The 17169-nt window shown below is 38.9% G+C and overlaps 1 protein-coding gene across 3 annotated transcripts in view; it reads left to right on the forward strand.

Moving 5' to 3' along the window:
* The window catches only part of MAP4K3 (mitogen-activated protein kinase kinase kinase kinase 3), a 135186-nt gene that overhangs the window by 105207 nt on the left and 12810 nt on the right, over positions 1-17169 (forward strand). For all 3 annotated transcript variants that reach the window (XM_074949758.1, XM_074949759.1, XM_074949760.1), the window contains 9 exons: positions 2019-2103; positions 3401-3480; positions 5478-5538; positions 5624-5741; positions 8031-8089; positions 10825-10928; positions 11858-12029; positions 15954-16022; positions 16115-16207. In XM_074949758.1, coding sequence (XP_074805859.1) covers positions 2019-2103; positions 3401-3480; positions 5478-5538; positions 5624-5741; positions 8031-8089; positions 10825-10928; positions 11858-12029; positions 15954-16022; positions 16115-16207 — 841 coding nt within the window. The remainder of the gene's footprint in view (positions 1-2018; positions 2104-3400; positions 3481-5477; positions 5539-5623; positions 5742-8030; positions 8090-10824; positions 10929-11857; positions 12030-15953; positions 16023-16114; positions 16208-17169) is intronic.

The raw sequence follows: 17169 nt of genomic DNA on the forward strand, positions 1-17169 counted from the left end.
TCTGGGTTGCAGCCAGTGTAGACTTTAACTTTTGGACTAATCTGGATTCAAGGGTAGCAGCTGCTTTTTGCCTTTAGGATTGCTTTCTGGTATGGCAGAGATAGCAAAAAGTCAGCCAGTAGGGCCAGGCAGATTATGCCCTCGGGTATTTGACACCCTTTGCAAGGATAAGAATGGAAACCCTTCAGTCTTGGCATACCTGTGGTCTGTTCAATGCCACCAGGGAGCATACAAGCTCAGTGTGCTCTCATCCCTCTACTTACCCCATGCCGGTCTGTTAGCGATTCAGTGATTGTGGTCCATTTCTAGGAATGGCAAGGAGGCAGTACTGAAGACAACTGCTCTTAAAAAAAGTGAAAGCATATGCTCATAGGCGTGCCTGCCACACTGCTGCTCAGACTCAGACTCAGGTGTCAGATTTCGGTCAAGAAGTCTACTTCAGCTATCTCATCCCAAGACTTTCATGCTTTAGAAATTGAAGGAGGCTAGGTTGCCTATCAGTGTCTTAACTCTGAGAACCTTCCTGCTATCCAGCAATGGAAAGGTGGAACATGTTCTCACAAGCAGCACTGCAGCGAGGTGCTGTCTAAACAGGCAAGGTGTTGCTCATGCTGCTCTCCTGGGTGAAGAGGTGGTCTTTTGTCTCTGTGTTGTGCTGCAGTGGCATAGGTAACATTGCATAACAGTTTGTGCTGTGAACTCCACTTTTAATTGCTTAATTTCTGAAACTTCCAACATTTGGGTTCAGAATTTCCAGGCTTGGTTTTAACTGGATTGAACAATGAAGAAAACGCTTTTCCCATTATAAATATTTGCATCTCAAACAGCCGTAGCACTGAAGTTGTTGGAGGTAGAAAGTTGCTGTTTGGCGGGCGATAATTCTCAGGGAGAAGAGATTTTTTAACACGCATACATGCTGGTATAATTTTGGTGAGTCTTAAAGTCCTCAAAGGATGCAGTGATTGATACTTATTGCTATTTACTGCATCCTGGAATTACTGTGGATTGAATGAAGCTGGGCTGGTTTTTTGCTTCGTAGCTTCGACTCTGCAGTTTTGTAGGATTTTTTTTTTTCATTCAAAGAAATAGGAGATTTGAGGGATTGGAGAAATCAATTAAAATTGTCTTACCATTTAATCAAAAACTGTTCCATAACCAAGAAAGCAAGAAACCATTAGAAAAACACATTAAGTTGAATTTTACTTCTCCAACTTAATTTAATCCCACCAGGTCAGTACTAGATGCTGTATTGAAAAGGAATTATCCGTGTTCTGCTCTTACTTAGCAAGAGAGGATGAACTGCCACCATATGGTTGTGGGAATGGAAAGGAGGAACCCCTGGTTTCTATTCTTCCTTCAGCTGCTGCTGGCTGGGAATGAAGACATGACCTTATTAAAAGCTTTTTGACATACCTATGGCTTTCAGAACTACTTTCAACTGCAGGGGGTGGAGAGGAGAGAGTATTATGCTATGGAAGATTCTCATTTTATGGTAAAACTCAGTTTGTCAAGATTTGTGTGGGGATAAAAATCTTCACTCTAAAAGGGTTCCACTTTGTGAAGATGTAAATATTGCAAACAAATGCATTTTAAAACAAAAGTTTAACTTCAATTTCCTTGCTGCTTAGGTACCAGGATGGAGTTTATGCAACAACTGATGATATTTCAAATTTGTAAAATATTTCCGAAATAAGAGGGCACTCTTGGGACTACTGTGATTTTTATCATACTCCCATATTTCACACAGAGCCTTTTTCAGTTTCCTCTCATGCTGCAATGAGTAGACATTATTGTAATCAGTTACCAGAACTGGCAAAAGCTTCCCTTTCTCTGGAATGTTTTATGGGGATGAAATTACTCCAATAGAAGAATTAAATAAACTGGTCCCTAACGCTTTTACCCCTTCAATTAGGCAAAAACGGTGCCATTTGAAATACATAATTAGAATTTTTCCTAATACCTGTTGATGTAAAGTATCAAATTCACTGTTCTAAATGACTTATATTTTACTTTCACAGATGGGTGCTTGCTTTTCAAAGGTTTTCAATGGGTGCCCATTAAAAATTCATTGTGCAACATCATGGATTAATCCAGATACAAGAGGTAGTACATTATGTATTTTCATCCTATTTATTCTCTCCTGAAGGTTTTAAGAACATAATCTATCCAGTTTAGATATCAAGAGAATTATTTATAAAAGTGTCACTTGTGTATATAGGAATTTTCTCTTTATTGGATTGCTTAAACACAAACCAACTATTGATTTAAAAAAAAAAAAAAAGTAAATTCCCTTTACTTTTAAGGTATGTGATATAGATTTTAGTTTATCAATACTTGATAAAATAAGTTTACCATGCAGATGAAAGTGAGGTACATGTATTCTTCTTTTGGTTGAAGTGTAAAACACACTCTGCTTCTGGGAATCAAAAATCCCAGGTTAGGAGGTAATGCTGTTATCCCTAGTGTCCTGGTCAAACAGCCACATCCTGACTTCCTCAGTTCCCCCTGTAGTTTCGTTGGATATATTATTGTTCACTTAACTTCTCAAATCTGTTGTGGGCAGAGAGAGAGGCTGCCACCATTCCCATCATAGGTAAATATATTTCAGTGTGGGATGAAGTGATCTATGCTACAGGGGTCAGACTATAGGGGAGGGGCGAATTGGTGATATGGGACTCAAGTTTTGCCTGAAATTGTAGCAAGCTGCTACTACTAAAATGACCAGCAACAAAATACTTTTCTGAAATTTAAGTGATCAAAAGCAGTCTTTGGAGTTGACACTTCATTTAGATGAGACCATTCCAACTTCTCAGCAACCAATGGTTTTAACTCTATCTTGCTTGGAAACTCAGAGGGAAAATGCTGTGGTGGCCAACATTTAGAAGGTTGCCTTTGTAACCATGAGGGATAGATGTGGAATTATCTTAATTTTTGCAGAAACAGATGGGGCCCCCAAAGAAGAGCTGATATAACATGTCAGTCAGTACCATCCTTGATAAACACCCTATGAAGCAGTTATGGGTCCTGCAGAAAGACTTATAGAACTGTTAAGTAATGTATATTAATGTGAGTTAAGCGTCATCTTTATAGCAGGAACATACATAAATTATATTGTTCATATAGGTTCTTCCAGCAGTAATTCTTATGGCCAGTATTTTGAACTAAAATAAGAGGAATCCCTCTGCTTCTTTTGTTTTTTTTTAAATTTAAGCTGCTGCTGCTTCCTACTATTTCCTGATATAAGGAAATTAAACAAAGTAGATTGCTTACTTTTGATGAATGTGAGTGCCTCTGTTACTCATAGTTAAACACTGCTTTGCTAAACCAGCTCCATGTTCATATAATTTTAACTTTCCTTAACTCCAGATTTGTTAATTTTAATTTCCCTCTCCCTTTACAGATCAATACTTGATATTTGGTGCAGAGGAAGGTATTTACACCCTGAATCTCAATGAACTTCATGAAACATCAATGGAACAGGTATGTTTGTTCTGAATTTTTGAAAATAAAGTCCTTGTCATTTTTCAGCAATTAAGGTTAGCGTTGCATAACATAAAATATCTCCTTTGCTTTAATGCATCTATACATGCTGGAGCTGCACTTAAGGTTACCTGTTTCAGTTCTAAAGAGTCGCTTTCAGTTACTTATAACCTTGTCAGACTTTCACCTTTCAGGCTGATATTTTTCCAGGTGTAAATTTTCATTTGGTTTCTATACTACCTACAACTCAGTGTTCGTCTAACACTTAAAACCAAGCACAGAGTCACAATGGAGAATATACTTACACGATTATAGAAAATTAATAAAACTACTTGTGAACTGAACTAAAGTAAAGCTGATCTTTCATTTGCCTTACTGACTAGAAATTTGAGGCAAAAGATAAAGAAAAGCTAACCTCTCTGATTATACTTTGCCATTACTCCAATGGACAAAACAGAGATCATAAATACATAACTTTCCAGGAGCTAATAGACAGCCTTATTTAAAATACCATGAGAAGAATGTGGCAACTCTTCTAGGGTAATATCTTTAGATCAATCACCATCACTCTACAGACACTGGGGGGGAAAGGTGTGTCATAAAATATTTTCAGTATTTCCAGATGAGGCATTGGGCCTGTTTCTTGATGTATTGAATTTGTTAGACCTCTACTGAAAATGAAGTTCGTGTTTTGGAACCAGATGGATGTAAAGGGGCTGTGTCTGGGATTTTGGAAGGTCTCGTAGGGTGTGCCTGCCCATTAGCATCCCCTTCTGACTGAGCATTGTGCTGCAGGTAGTCCCTGCTTTAATTTCCCCTGACCCAGGTTTTGTCTCTCCCAGAGATTCACACAACTCAGCCCTTCAACAAGGTCACTCTGGGTTCAGTCCCCTTCCAGGGTAGCAAAAGTCCAAACAAACAAACATTTTCATCCCACTTGGGCTCCTCTTCTCCCTGTCTTCTGGGCTCCCCTTATGCCTCTCCACTCTGGGAAAGAGTGCTGACACTCAGGCTGCTTCTTTTGAGTCCCTCTCACAGCCTCTGGGCTACTGTTGTCTTTCTCTGCTCTGGGATAGAGGGCTGAATCCCAGGCTACTTCCCTGGAGTCCTCCAGACCCTATGTCAGGGCCTTCCACAAGAGCCCCCCTTGCTCCTCCCTTCATCTCCCTAACTGAGTGCTCTCAGCCCTTTTATGAGGTCCAGGTGATTATCAGACAGTCACCTGACCCCTATTGGCCCTGCCTCCTTAGGCTTGGAATACTTAATTATGGCATAGATGGGGCTGATAGAATGAGGTTAACTAGTCCCAGGCTTCCTGGCCCTTAACGGGCAGGCCACCCTGTTAGAGGTCAGTAAGAGTATTTGGATCTTTAGGATTGCAAAAACAGATTTGCTTTAGCTATCATGGGGTTTTTTTGTGGGGGGTAGGTCTTCTTTCTGGTACACCAGAAGTCAGTTTGTTTAATTATTGAGGCAAAATGCGTTACCACACAGGAATGGAAGGTTCTCTCAGCCCCCAACCTTAATATTTGCCAAAGGATTTGGCATGTCAGTCTTAAAAGAAATGTTGTTATATTTTAATGACTATGCATTTACTGGGTGTTACCCCATTTGGTACTCTTTCTTTGAACTAGTAGAGGAGTATTACATGCTAAATCTGATGTGTATTTTGAAATTTAAATATAAAATATAAAAAAAGTTTAGGTCAACCTTAACTCTGAGTTAGGGGTGAGTTATAAAGCATACTAAAAGTATGCATATACAATACATTTGTGTGTGTGTGTAACATAAAGGTTGTAAGTATTATGACTTTATCCTGTGTATTAACTCTAAAATCTGTGAAAATACTATGTTTAACTTATCTAAGGCCAATTTCTACTATAGAAATCATAGCAACGTTACTTGTTGTATTGCCTGTCCAGATACTAACTTATACATTGATATATTGTACTACACAACATTTTGTGTTCAGTAAATTTTGTTTTTTTCTTTATCAGCTATTTCCCCGAAGATGTACGTGGTTGTATGTAATGAACAATTGCTTATTATCAATATCTGGTAAGTCTTTCAACTGTTTTTAATGTAAATGCCTGAGAATCGCAAATTTTGTGTATTAAGCTTTATTCTGTTTTTTAATTTCCAGGTAAAGCTTCTCAGCTTTATTCCCATAATTTACCAGGGCTCTTTGATTATGCAAGGCAAATGCAAAAGCTGCCTGTATCTATTCCAACACACAAGCTGCCTGACAGAATACTCCCCAGGTAAATATATATTAATCAAATGTACTAGCAATATTCTGTAGAAGATCTTGTTTCTGAGAGTCCAGGACCCTCTCCTGAATGGGGACCCCTAATAATTTGAAGTTTTTGGAATTTATAGTCTCATCTCCATGAATAACTTCTACTAGCCTTAATTAGAGTTCAGGCACTTAAATTCACATGAATCAAGATGAGAAAATACACTCTGAAAGGAAAACTCCAATTGTACACATTTCGCTTTCTTCTTGGGATAGACTGTGTTTGAATCTGATCTCACAATTCCATTTTACTTCACTTGAATTATTCTTGAGTTACTGAGAACAAGTCAGACTGCTTGTTCCTTAAGGGAAGTTCTGGTTGTCTCTGTTGTAAACCAGATCCCAGGGTTAGGCTCAGGCATGTTTATCTAAGAACCAGAGGAGAGATTGAAGCCTAAAATAAACTCTTCTTATCAGCCCAGAGAATGAGGGTAGGGAAATATTTATTCAGAATGAGAACATGGGGCGCTGGAGGCTGTGGACATATTACCTGATGTGTGTCCACAGCAAGTTCTGTATGCAGTCTCACCAAATATATTTATCACCAAGGATCATACGAAATATGAGAGATCCGAAGTAATATTATATTTGTTGCCACCCAAGCCGTAGGAGACAGATCCTTAAAAATAGTCTGGATGTCAGACTCAGTACCAGATAACTTGCTGACTGCACCAAATCTGCTATAGCAGAGGCTATAGGACTATTTTGTCCTCCATGAGCCATAGTACCCTTGCTGCTCCAAAGAAAATACTTGAAAATAGAAGTGTTCTAGACATGTAATTAATTTTGCTAGCATCAGAGGGAAATGGTAACAGTAAGAAACCTGAGGATTCAGTGTGGAGTCAACATTCAGTGCATAGAAGGCAGAATGAATCACCAGAACACTTCACAATACATAACTTCCTAAAGAACTATCTTATCTGTGGGCCTGATTCTTAGCTACCTGGAGGTACAACTAACAGCCGTAGCTTTATTCATTACATGATGCAGGAAAGGCCTCTGTGCAATCATCTGCATGCATAGCTGTGTTACACCCATCAGACACTGATCACCTTGGAACCGAAATATGGTCTTAGAAGATCTAGCACAGCCACCTTTCAAACCATTACACTGTATATCCCTATGCAGTTTGTCTGTTCCCATACTGCCCCATACTGTAACTTTGGCCAGCAGGCTATGTGAGTTGGGGACACAATCAGCAGAGGACCAATACTGTAAATATCACAAGGTCAGGGTTGCTATGAAAATTCCAAAATACATCAAGCCTGAGATGACAACTCATACACACTCTGGAGGGCCAGGAGATTTCCTGCCAAGTCCCATCACATCCCAAGGAAAATGTTAAACAACCTGAAAGTGCAAAGGGCAAGCAAAACATACATAGGCAGGACAGAATCATTTAGATATTCCACATTTCTCTTTGCTGCTTTCTTCCCTTTGCGTGACAGGCATCAGAAGGACACAGTAGCCAAGAAGATTACTAGATGCATATCTAAAGTACGTAAATAGCAGGATAAATTATTTCCACCAGATCTCAAAGCACATTTGTTTCATGGTCTCTGTGTGTATATAATGTCTTCTGCAGTTTCCACGATATGCTATGCATCCGATGAAGTGAGCTGTAGCTCACGAAAGCTCATGCTCAAATAAACTGGTTAGTCTCTAAGGTGCCACAAGTACTCCTTTTCTTTATTCTTCAAGAGGTTCTTGAATACCATGATGATGAGTGCAATATAAAAATAGATGTAAAATTAAAGCAAAATTCTCTTCAGAGAAAAGTTCATGCACCAGCAGAAAAAATGGAAAGCAAAGAAAAATTCAAAGCAGCTACATGAGCATCAGTACATAAATCTGCAAAACATTATATGCTTGATTTGGGACTTAGTTGACACAGCATTTAGTAGCAGAGCCCTACAATGTATGGAAGTCATAATCTCCAATCGTTTCTGCAGTGTGAACTCCACTGAAGCAGTCCTTGACAATACCTCTAATAAACCTCTTCCTGGAACAACTTGGAACAATACTGCATTCTCCTTCTCGACCTGTCAGTCACCTTTGGAACTCTCGATTACATGCTTATTGATTATCTTATCCTCTGTCGACTTCCTTAACTCAGGCCTTTCCTGCTCGTCCTCCTGTCTTTCAAATTACTCCTTCAGGGGGTCATTCTGAGGGGTCATCCTTATTAACAGTCTTTATAAGAAGCAGATTGTCTGTTTTATTGAATTAATAATTCTGTATTTATATCCTTTAGGAAGTTTGCAGTGTCTACAAAAATTCCAGAAACCAAATGGTGTCAGAAGTGTTGTGTTGGTAAGTAAAGATGTACAGTGAAAATGTCAGTAAGAGGAATAAATGTCTACAGTTTTGAGATATTTGTAACGAGTCACTACCTGGGGAGGAACAAAAGGAGAGAAGAATATTAGGCTGTCACGTTTCTCCTGTCATCAGAAAGAAGCTGTAGACATCTACAGGTAGTAAACTCAACCAGATTAGCCCTCACGTTTATAGGAAGTGAAAACTTCCTCTTTTTCCCCTCATAATTAATCACATTTCACAACAAATTCAGAACAGCAGAATACATGTCCGGTTTCTTGAGAAACCTCAGTCTCTCCAGGGGAGTGACATACAGGAAGCATCAGGCCGTGGACCATGACTTCTAATACTGGCCATTGTGAGCCCACCATAGTTAATATTATTATTGACTGATACTGTGTAGTTCGTTTTAAATTCTCGCTAGAAAGATCTACAAGAGCAGCATTGGTTCTCTAAAAATAGTACCATACAAAAGTACAGTAAGGGTCCAGTGCACCAACCATGGAGTCAACACTGCAGTATAAGAGAGATACAAACAGTGAAAAGTTACTGTTCAATAAATGTGCATAAAAGGCAGGAAAATTATTTGCTGCATGAGCTCTCCACACAAGCTGTAGAGTGTGGAGGTGGGATGGGGTCTTCTCGAATCACTAACTGCAACACCTAGGTCCCTGTTATATAGAACACAGGATGTAACATTTTCAAATTCTCTGACGTAAGTAATCACTTGTTTCTCTCATCTACCTGTTTGTCTTGTCATTTAGATTGTAAACTCTTTAGGGTAGGAACTGTCATTTACTATATGTTTGTACAGTGCTTAGCATGAACGGGCCTTGACCTGATTGAGGCCTCAATATAATGTTAAAAAATAATCTGCTGAACTGCTGAAAGGTGTAGTTTCTGACCTGCTGGCAGAAGAATAGTAGGGAAAAAAATCAGAGTAGATATGAAACTCTATAGGCTCTTCATGAATATAAATGTAACATTCAGCCTTTTTACAAGGTTTCTCTTCCAGTGCTGAACAGCGAAGGTGTTAGCATGCTGCACTGTAATCTTGTGGTGGTCATGGTAACCCGGCCTAGTTTGTCAGAAGGGTGCATGCACAATGCAGCAGATAGCTAGCATGTGGCCATGCTGCTTTCTGCAGCACTCAAAGAGCTTTATCACCACCAAATGAATTACTAAGCATCTAAAAATTACTAGACCCTACAGAATCTCCCATGTGGTAGGAACAGAGCCTGTGATGGGACACAAGTGCTGTACCCTTTGGCCTAGCGGAAGCAGCACTGAAGTGGCAGTCAAAAAGGGACTGAATTCTAGTCTCATCTTTTCCACTTACTGGTGTTAGTAATTATGTACACTTCACAATTTGTATTACTGTGCTGAACCTTACTTTAACTGTCAGGCAAGTATTATTGTCCCCATTTTACAGATGGGTTAACTGTGATGTTGCGCAAGGGACCATATTTATAAAGGTATTTTTAGGTGCCTAAAGATGCAAATAGGCCCCTAGTGGAACTTCAAGAGAGGAGGGTGGTCCTAGTGGATTTCATCCACATTGAACCACATTGAAAGTCAGTGAGTCAGGCAGTTCTGTAAACTGCAGTGGACACCTTTCTGTGTCTTTGGGCTCCTAAATGCCTTTGTAAATCTAGCCCAAGATCACCTCAGTTGGCTTTGAATCAGACCCTTAGATTGTAAGTTCTTTGGGGCAGAAACTTTATCATTTCATGTCTTGTACAGCTCTAATCATATTGTTGATTATTTAATAATGTAATCATGTAATTAGCCTTTAATGTAATGAATTTGCAGAGTTCAGGCAGTGCATGCAACTTTAAGCATTTTCTGACTTTTCAGTGCCTAGCAGCCCACCTTCTTCTCTTTTTAAATATTTTTTTAGTTGAGTAGTGATAAAAGCTATAAGAAGAGCAGTTTTTAATGAAAATGATGATGACTGATATTTTTCCTATTTCATTTCAGTCAAGGTATAAGATTAAGTAATGTGTTAATTGAATTTTAGGTACTGGGTGCAAAATATACTGAGTGTTATATTTTTAGGCCAACTTTGTCATTAAAATTCAGCTTCCTGGGCAGTTTAAAGAATTGACAGTGGATGTATGGAGCCTTTCATTTCCTATCACTTGCTAGTCCCTGGTCTAGGACACCAATGACTGAAAGGCTACTGAGCAACTATCAGTTGGTAATGACTGGTAAATTGTTAAATAATTGCTGGCCTCTGTTCAGTTCATGTTGGAGAGGTGCCACTGTCATAAGAACAACCATTATAACTGGCACCTTTCTTCAAAATCTTAACACTAGAGGAGGTTCCTCAAGATAATTAAAAAATAGTTGGGGCACACCAACATTCTGAAATGGGAAGCTTTGACTGTCGGTGTCCATGCTATAACTAGCCTGTAGGCAGCCCTAAAGTATTAAGTCCTGTTTATCAGTCAAAAACCTTCAGTCAGCTGTATTAAAACAAGCTAGGTATATAAAGTATGGTTTTATTATGTTTGTGATAGCACCTACTATATGCTGTTTTTTCCAAACCCTTAAGAGATTCCTAGGAGCCAAAAATCTAAGGGTTGTATGTAGTTTGAAAACTGACTTTTCAGAGTCCCTTTTCAGATCTGACACTTTCAGAATTGCAAAGGCTGTGTTAAATTAAATGTGAAATGTTTATACTAAGTAAAATGTGTTACTAACATACTTTACCTTTTCTTTCTTGGCAGTGAGGAATCCTTACACAGGCCACAAATACCTTTGCGGAGCACTACAGTCTAGCATAGTCTTATTAGAATGGGTTGAACTGATGCAGAAGTTCATGTTAATTAAGGTAAACATTACAATAAGATGTCCACAAGCAGGAACTACCTTCTCTTTAGGACTCAACCTCTTAATACAAAACGTTGATTTTCAGATGCTTTTATCTTGAAAAAAATTAGTTGAGTAACTAAAATGTAAATAATTTCTTATGTTCCTATATGATTTTCTGTTCATTTCTGCTTAACTCATTTTGAAAAATGAAATTCATTTTATATCATTTGAAAAATACCAGTTTAAAATGTCCCAAACATTTGCTAGATGCTAACTAAACATTATTTAGAACCTTTTCCCCTGCACATATCCAGTCTAAAGGTTGATTATTTATTTCTATCTGTAAGTGTTGTCTTATAGTTATACAGTAAGAATGCTCTGGCTAATCAATGGGCAGAGCCTTGGGAGAATTGAGGGGAGAACATTGATAGTTCTCACTTATGCCAAACGTAAAGGGAGAAGATGACTCATTTGTTTTGGACTGCGTGACTCTTTGGGTGCTCCAAAATCAAATAGTTGTTGTTCCCAGCTGACATCTGCAGGACAGAGGCCACAGTGCTTCATGTTTCTTGGACAGGCAGCACCCACAGTCTGGTCAGCTGGGGAAACAAACGTTTTAAACCTCCCCAACTAGTGATGTCACTCAGAGGATCTGGGTTCTCTCTTGCAAGCAGCCATAAGAAAAATGATAGTGAAAGTTCAGATTCTGGATATTAACAAAATCTGCATGAAGAACCTAAATCTTCATAAATCAGATTTTCCTGCATCTGCCAAGTAGTATGATTTTAGGAAACAAGCTTGATGTTACATAAGTGGACTAACTATGAATGGTAAAACTACTTTATCCAACTTACCATGCTGTTTAAATGACTAATCATGATGTGTACTGAATTGTTTGCTTTTTAACTTGTTTGCCTTTATCTAACAGTTTTTTGTTTCTTAATTTAGCACATAGATTTCCCTGTACCTTGTCCACTGAGATTGTTTGAAATGCTGGTAGTACCTGAGCAAGAATTCCCCTTAGTTTGTGTTGGTGTCAGTCGAGGGAGAGACTTCAACCAGGTGGTGAAGTTTGAGACTGTCAACCCAAATTCTACCTCCTCATGGTTTACAGAAACAGGTTTGTGCATTATGATTGGATTCCCAACGTTATTTGCTATCTTACTTTATTATAATTAGAGCACCAGTAACAGCTAGGTTCCATAGTTTCCATGGAATGTCCCATAATTAGTTACATTGGGTTTTCCACGTAAAGTGGTCTCCCAGTTGTCCATAACTCTCATATGTTCACCTTCCATGCTAAAATTTTTGACTGAGTGAATTTTTTTTTTTTGAATGTTTGAGTGGAACACACAGGGGACAGAATAAAAGTTGCTTGTGTTTCCAGAAGTTAGGCCTTTCTTGAATTGTGCGCTTCACTTTGCAACTTCAGTGTTCTCTTGACATAGCGTTTTTAATGGATTTTAATGGAATTTCAGGCTGACCGCCTTCTTCTCGGGCAGTTGGTATGATATGTTGTGGGCCAAATGCAGGGAGCATGTTTCAGCATGGCAGTTACCTTGCTGTTGCTGAGAAGGAAGTACTTACCCCTCCCTCTTTCCATGAATATTGGGAGGAGGGAAGGCATGTGTGCCCTGTACTCTGCATCCAGAAGCCACCCCTTATTTTTGATCCTCATGGCTGGCATGAGTGCCATTTGGATGAGGAGCTAGTGCACGGAAGCAGCAGCAGAAACTCTTAAGATGAAAATTGGGTGGTGGAGAGACAGCCTTTCTGGATTGCGCCCCACCCTCTTGAAAACCAGTTGCCATCGTGAGCCTGGTCCCGGTCCCGGTCCCAGTCCCACAATGCAGAATCAGTAAGTAGCTCTGTCTCAGGGCTTTAGCCATCCCCCCAGTACTTTTGCACAAACCTCACTGATTCGATTCTGTGGTGCTCACTAAAAAATGCTGTTTTCACTAGAAAGATTTCTGCTGATTTTCTTGCTTCTTAAAAGAATATCTGAAAAACTTCTTCTGTAAATAGAAGTACAACTACATAAATGACTGTTATCAGTGGTAGTGCTGCAGTGTCTGGCCAGTTAATACTGTAATACTTGTGTGTGTGAACTTTGAGTTCCATTTTCAGATTGGTACATAGGGTTATGTAGCTCCTAATATAGTCATTGAAAGTAGAACACTGAAAAGCAACTCTTTAAAAATGTACCCTTTGTATTCAGTCTTATTTCAGTATTGTCTGCATCAGTGATATGTCTCTGTAAATGTAAAATCTTTATTCCCTTCTTAATACTCTCTGTTTTTTAACTTGGACAGTTTAACACTTCTCTGAGTTACTGCATCTATCCTCGTTAGAATTCTTTTTTAGTCATTTGTATGTCCTTCTGGTGCATCTGTATTGTTGGCAGGTCTTCTTTCCTTTATTATATTGTTAGTGCTTTAAACCATGTGGTTAAATCTCTCTCTCCTGTCCTCTGTTGACAGGACATTGAGAAGTCAAAAACACTCTCTGAGAAGAGAGAAGAATGTACAGTATGTGGTGGTCATAAATAGCTTGCACCAAATGGTTGTTATTTTATATATTTGGCATTTGTTTGGAAATGTTTTGAAGTGATTGTCTTTGCTCCATTTGTGTGATGATCATGAGTCAGAAAATGCATACACCTTCTTGTGACTGACAGGCCAAATTATTGTCTCTGAAAGTGCATTTTTCTCCAGAGACAATTATGCCTGATGGCATGTGAGTGAGACTCCCATGTGACATACTGCTTCACTGTGTGTGGTCATAGGCAGAGCCAGCTCAATTCCTATGAAATGGCAAAGAACACACACCCTGGAGGTAGTGGTGAAGAGGTAGCTCTCTTAATTTCTTTCTTCCCATCCCTCTGGTTCTGGCAGATAAGTCACAGGGAGGATGGTATGTATTACATTTTCAGTAGCTCTCAGTGCTGCTCTCTACACTCTCAAGTAAGAGCACCCAGTGCCTGACAGGCACCGAGAAAAACAGCAGCCTCTCAGCCTGCTATGTTCCCTACATGGGTAGAAGGCTGAGAATGGAGTTCTTTGTCCAAAAAATTAGAGAGGAAGACAGAGTGAGGAGTCAAGGGGGCAAAGGCAGGAAAGAGAAAATGAAGTTCCCAGCCTCCTCCTATACTGACACCAAAGACAGAACCACAGTGGGTTCTGGTTATGGTGTGTCATCCCAGGCTTGTTGCCACAAAAGGCTGTTATGCACTGTTGTGTGTTTTCCCCCTTTTTCATCAGATGTGAGAATGCTTTAGATGAAAAAATCTTTTGAAATATGAAAGAATAGATTTTAATATTGTTGAACTGGTACTCTTTTGCTCTCTATACCATAACTAGAAAAATTGCCCATGAAAATACTCACATACATTGTATTGTACATTTCTTTCCACCATTTAATTTGATTTTACACAGATATTATTACTGTTTTAAACTCTTTGGGCCTTTTCTACACTAAAGGGAAAAGTCGATCTAAGCTACGCCATTTGAGTTATGTGAATAGTGTAACTCAAATCGACGTAGCTTAGATCTGCTCACCACAGGGTCCATACTACACGACGTCGACGGGAGACGCTCTCCTGTCGACTCCTGTTACTCTTCTCAATCAGGTGGAGTACAGGAGTTGACAGGAGAGCGATCGGCAGTTGATTTAGCGGGTCTTCACTAGACGCACTAAATCAACTGCCGATGCATCGATCGCCACAACGTGGATCCTCAGGTAAGTGTAGACAAGTGTAGACAAGCCCTTGGTCTAGGCTGAATCATTAGTGGTTTAACTCATGTGCAGGGATGTACTCCAGGCCTCACAGAGGCTTGTCTGTTCAGAGTACAGTTCCTCTGTGCAAGAGTAAAAGAGGAAAGTACTTACAATAAAATTGTATTGTACTTCTCAACTATATAGGAGCTCAGTATTGCCAATTATTAATAATACCTTAAAATAATGGGCCCCAATCCCAGAATCCAGTCGTGAGTCAGGGTGCCAGGCTGAGGGGATAGAAATGGCAGAAATATTCTAAGACCAATTTTTCACCACTTTAGTTCAGATGCCAGATCCAGAGTGCTGTAAAGGTTCTGATAAAAATCTAAACCTCACATTTGAACTCAAAAGTATCCAGGTCAAGAGACTGCCTGAGTGAGCACATTTCTACTGTCCCATATGTGGAGTTTTTTTTGTTTTGTTTTTTTAATCTTATGCAGGATTTGACTTTTTTTTTTTTATGGGGTTAAAATGTTCTTAATTAAGAGCTGCTTTTAGTATTTTATGTAACGTTTTAATTTCAGTTTCTATTAAATATGAGAATTAGTTTCTCTCTTGGTTATATGAAAGGTTCCTAGAATGCTGTAGTATAGATACCAGATTAGCAAGAGTTGCTTTTTGTCATATCTTGCTAAAAGAAATTATATTTTCTCTTTTGAGTTGGCATGTCCACTGATCTGAGCTTGTGGGTCAGATCTCCCCCATTAGCTGTGATGGAGACAGCTGCAGCTCTAATGTGGAAGAAAGGTTACTGTCTCACTCCTTTGTTCGAACGGTCTTCATTAACAATTTGTAAATAGCTTATACAATGTGAAGATGAAGGAGAAATTGCAAACAGTAGCAAGGACTGAGAACAAGTCCAAAAGTGCTAGCAAGATTTAGAAACAATGGCAGAAAAATTAGAACAGGATTCCAGTTGGAAAAATGCAAACCAACACATCTGAAGGAAATAATCTGAAACACGTATATTTTATGGAAAGCAGAAATGCTGAAAGACAGAGGTGACGGTGGACAGCAACTTAAACATAAGTTTGCTTTGTAATATTAATACTTTAATATTACAGCTTCATTTGCCTCCATCACAGCCAACAAGTTGGGTAAGTGGACATGTCTTTTTAAGAGAAGAGAAATTTCACTGGTTAGAAAATCTTTCTGTAGTTGAAAATACAACAGTACCTTAAATTCTTTTGAACTTCAGAATCTCCACATTCAAATTTGATGGTAATTTGTGTTGTATATAAATTAACTGTTATTATTTTTGTTATAGACACTACACAGGCGAGCGTTGTACATTTAACACAGCTGGAAAGAGATACCATTTTAGTGTGTCTGGATTGTAAGTTTTAGTTATGAACGAAATATACATATTCAAATTAGGTCACTTGTTTGAGAGGAATGGCTAAGTGACACCTCTTGTTTATTCTCTAGGCTGTATAAAAATAGTAAATCTACAAGGCAGATTAAAATCTAGCCGAAAACTGTCATCAGAGCTCACGTTTGATTTTCAGATTGAATCAATAGGTGAGTGTGGTTTTGGACTCAACTTGGTGTAGCTCGTTTAATTTATTAATTAATTAATTAAATTAATTAATTTAATTTAATTACTACTAAAGATAGTAATTTTCAAGACTTTGCTGACATAAAATGTATCGATTCCTATGTTTTATTGTGTGGTGATAAGCTGGGTTGAGCATTTAGTGGATTGATAGGCTTCCAAAAGAGGGACCAGAATGGAAGAGTGTCCTCAGAATTCGCTCCGATTAGGCTAAATGGTCTGGTAATGTTATGACCTCTGTTTCTACAGAAAAGTCTGTACTCAGGCCACTCAAACTCGTTGTGAATTATTCCTGTTACTAATTCGTTCTTTTCATTTATGCATGCAGTTCATTTGTTTACTTCAGTCGCAACACTGCAAATGCAGGAATGTGAACTAAAATTCATTGCTAACTTTTCTCATGAAAATAAATTTAACTCCTTAGTTGGAGGCAGTGTGGGCTAGTGTACTGGACTGGGACTCAGGAGATCAGGATTCTTGGTGACCTCGGGAAAGTCACTTCCCCGCTTTGTGCCTCAATTAACCCATCTTTAATGGGGATAATGATACTCTCCTATGTAAAGTGCAATGAGATCTATGGATGAAAGACGCTATATAAAACCTAGATACTATTTGTATGGTTATGGCATAGTGGATTAGTGCAACTTCCTCACTTCTCTGCATCATCCTCTCCCCTTTCTGTTCCTAAACGGGGTTCGTGAAAGCACTGTGCCATTTTTTCCCCCCAGTTTCTACCAAAAGCCTACTGTGGTAACACACAGATGAAATATGTACCCCTTGGAAGATCTCTGGGGATTTTTATTTGAGACCGCATATTATGCCAAGTCTGCCACAAATCATTTTGTGCTATATGGTGACGTGCATGATATGTTGCCTGACAATAATGCTACCATCAGTCTCTCTTATACTTAGTCAGTTCTATCAGGTT

This window comes from Natator depressus, chromosome 3, assembly GCF_965152275.1.
Source record: "Natator depressus isolate rNatDep1 chromosome 3, rNatDep2.hap1, whole genome shotgun sequence".
Classification (NCBI taxonomy): Eukaryota; Metazoa; Chordata; order Testudines; family Cheloniidae; genus Natator; species Natator depressus.